The 1278-nt window shown below is 61.5% G+C and overlaps 1 protein-coding gene across 1 annotated transcript in view; it reads left to right on the top strand.

Annotated features, from left to right (window-relative positions):
* The window catches only part of LOC102034431 (collagen alpha-1(I) chain-like), a gene marked incomplete at its 3' end in the record, with an annotated part of 13566 nt that extends 12290 nt beyond the window's left edge, over nt 1-1276 (top strand). The window contains exons 23-24 of the mRNA XM_031065703.1: nt 784-992; nt 1073-1276. Of these exons, the coding sequence (XP_030921563.1) occupies nt 784-992; nt 1073-1276 (413 nt within the window). The remainder of the gene's footprint in view (nt 1-783; nt 993-1072) is intronic.
* Between the last annotated feature and the right edge of the window lie 2 nt (nt 1277-1278).

Genomic DNA, 1278 nt, shown 5'->3' with positions numbered 1-1278 from the left:
GGTGTCCCCCCGGTCCCCGCCGGCCCCTCGGGGCTGTCACCCCATCTCTGTCCCTTCTGCTGCTGCTCAGCTCTGTCCTTCTTCCACCTCCCGGGATCTGTCCTGTCTCTCCTCTCTGTCCTCCCCTCCATCCTCCCTGCTCTGTCCTTTTCCTTCTTCTTCCTCTTTTCCTGCTCCATGCTCCGCCCCCAGTTCCCTCCTTTGCCTTCCTCACCTCCCTCCTCATCCCCCACGGCTGCTCCTCACCTTCCTCCTTCCTCCCTTCATCCTCAACCTCTCCCATCCTTCATCTCCCAGTCCCCGTCCCTCGCCCATCCCTCCATCCTCACCTCCATTCTCCATCCCCTGGGGCTGTTCCTCACCCTCATCCTTCATCCCTCCTGGCTCCTCCTCACCTGTTCTCTCCTGGATTCTCCTTACCTCCATTCCCCTGGCTGTTCCTCACCTGTTCCATCCTCTCTGGTTGTTCCTCACCTATTCCATCCTCCTGGCTGTTCCTCAGCTGTTCCATCCCTCTGGTTGTTCCTCACCTATTCCATCCCTCTGGTTGTTCCTCACCTATTCCATCCTCTCTGGTTGCTCCTCACCTGTTCCATCCCTCCTGAATGTTCCTCACCTGTTCCATCCCTCTGGCTGCTCCTCAGTTCCATTCTCCATCCCCTGGGGCTGTTCCTCACCTTCATCCCTCCTGGTTGTTCCTCTCTCCAATCCCTCCTGGCTGTCCCTCCCCTGGTCTCTCCTGGCTGTCCCTGTCCCCACCACCCTCCCTGCCCCTCTCCTGACCTGTCATTGTCCCCTCAGGCGAGTACTGGATCGACCCCAACCAAGGCTGCAACCTGGACGCCATCAAGGTCTTCTGCAACATGGAGACGGGCGAGACGTGCGTGTACCCGACCCAGGCGTCCATCGCCCGCAAGAACTGGTACCTCAGCAAGAACCCCAAGGAGAAGAAACACGTCTGGTTCGGCGAGGCCATGAGCGACGGCTTCCAGGTGGGCACGGGGGCCACCAGAGGGTGGAGGGGACGGGGAGCCCGGAACGGTTTGGTGGTGACCGATGTCCCCTGGCGCAGTTCGAGTACGGCGGCGAGGGCTCCGACCCGGCTGATGTGGCCATCCAGCTGACCTTCCTGCGCCTCATGGCCACCGAGGCCTCCCAGAACGTCACCTACCACTGCAAGAACAGCGTGGCCTACATGGACCAGGCCAGCGGCAACCTGAAGAAGGCCCTGCTGCTGCAGGGCGCCAACGAGATCGAGATCCGCGCCGAGGGCGACAG

This window comes from Geospiza fortis, unplaced genomic scaffold, assembly GCF_000277835.1.
Source record: "Geospiza fortis unplaced genomic scaffold, GeoFor_1.0 scaffold1405, whole genome shotgun sequence".
In the NCBI taxonomy this organism is placed as follows: domain Eukaryota; kingdom Metazoa; phylum Chordata; class Aves; order Passeriformes; family Thraupidae; genus Geospiza; species Geospiza fortis.
Note: the sequence above shows the minus strand (reverse complement) of the source record. Positions and strands in the feature narration are given on the sequence as shown.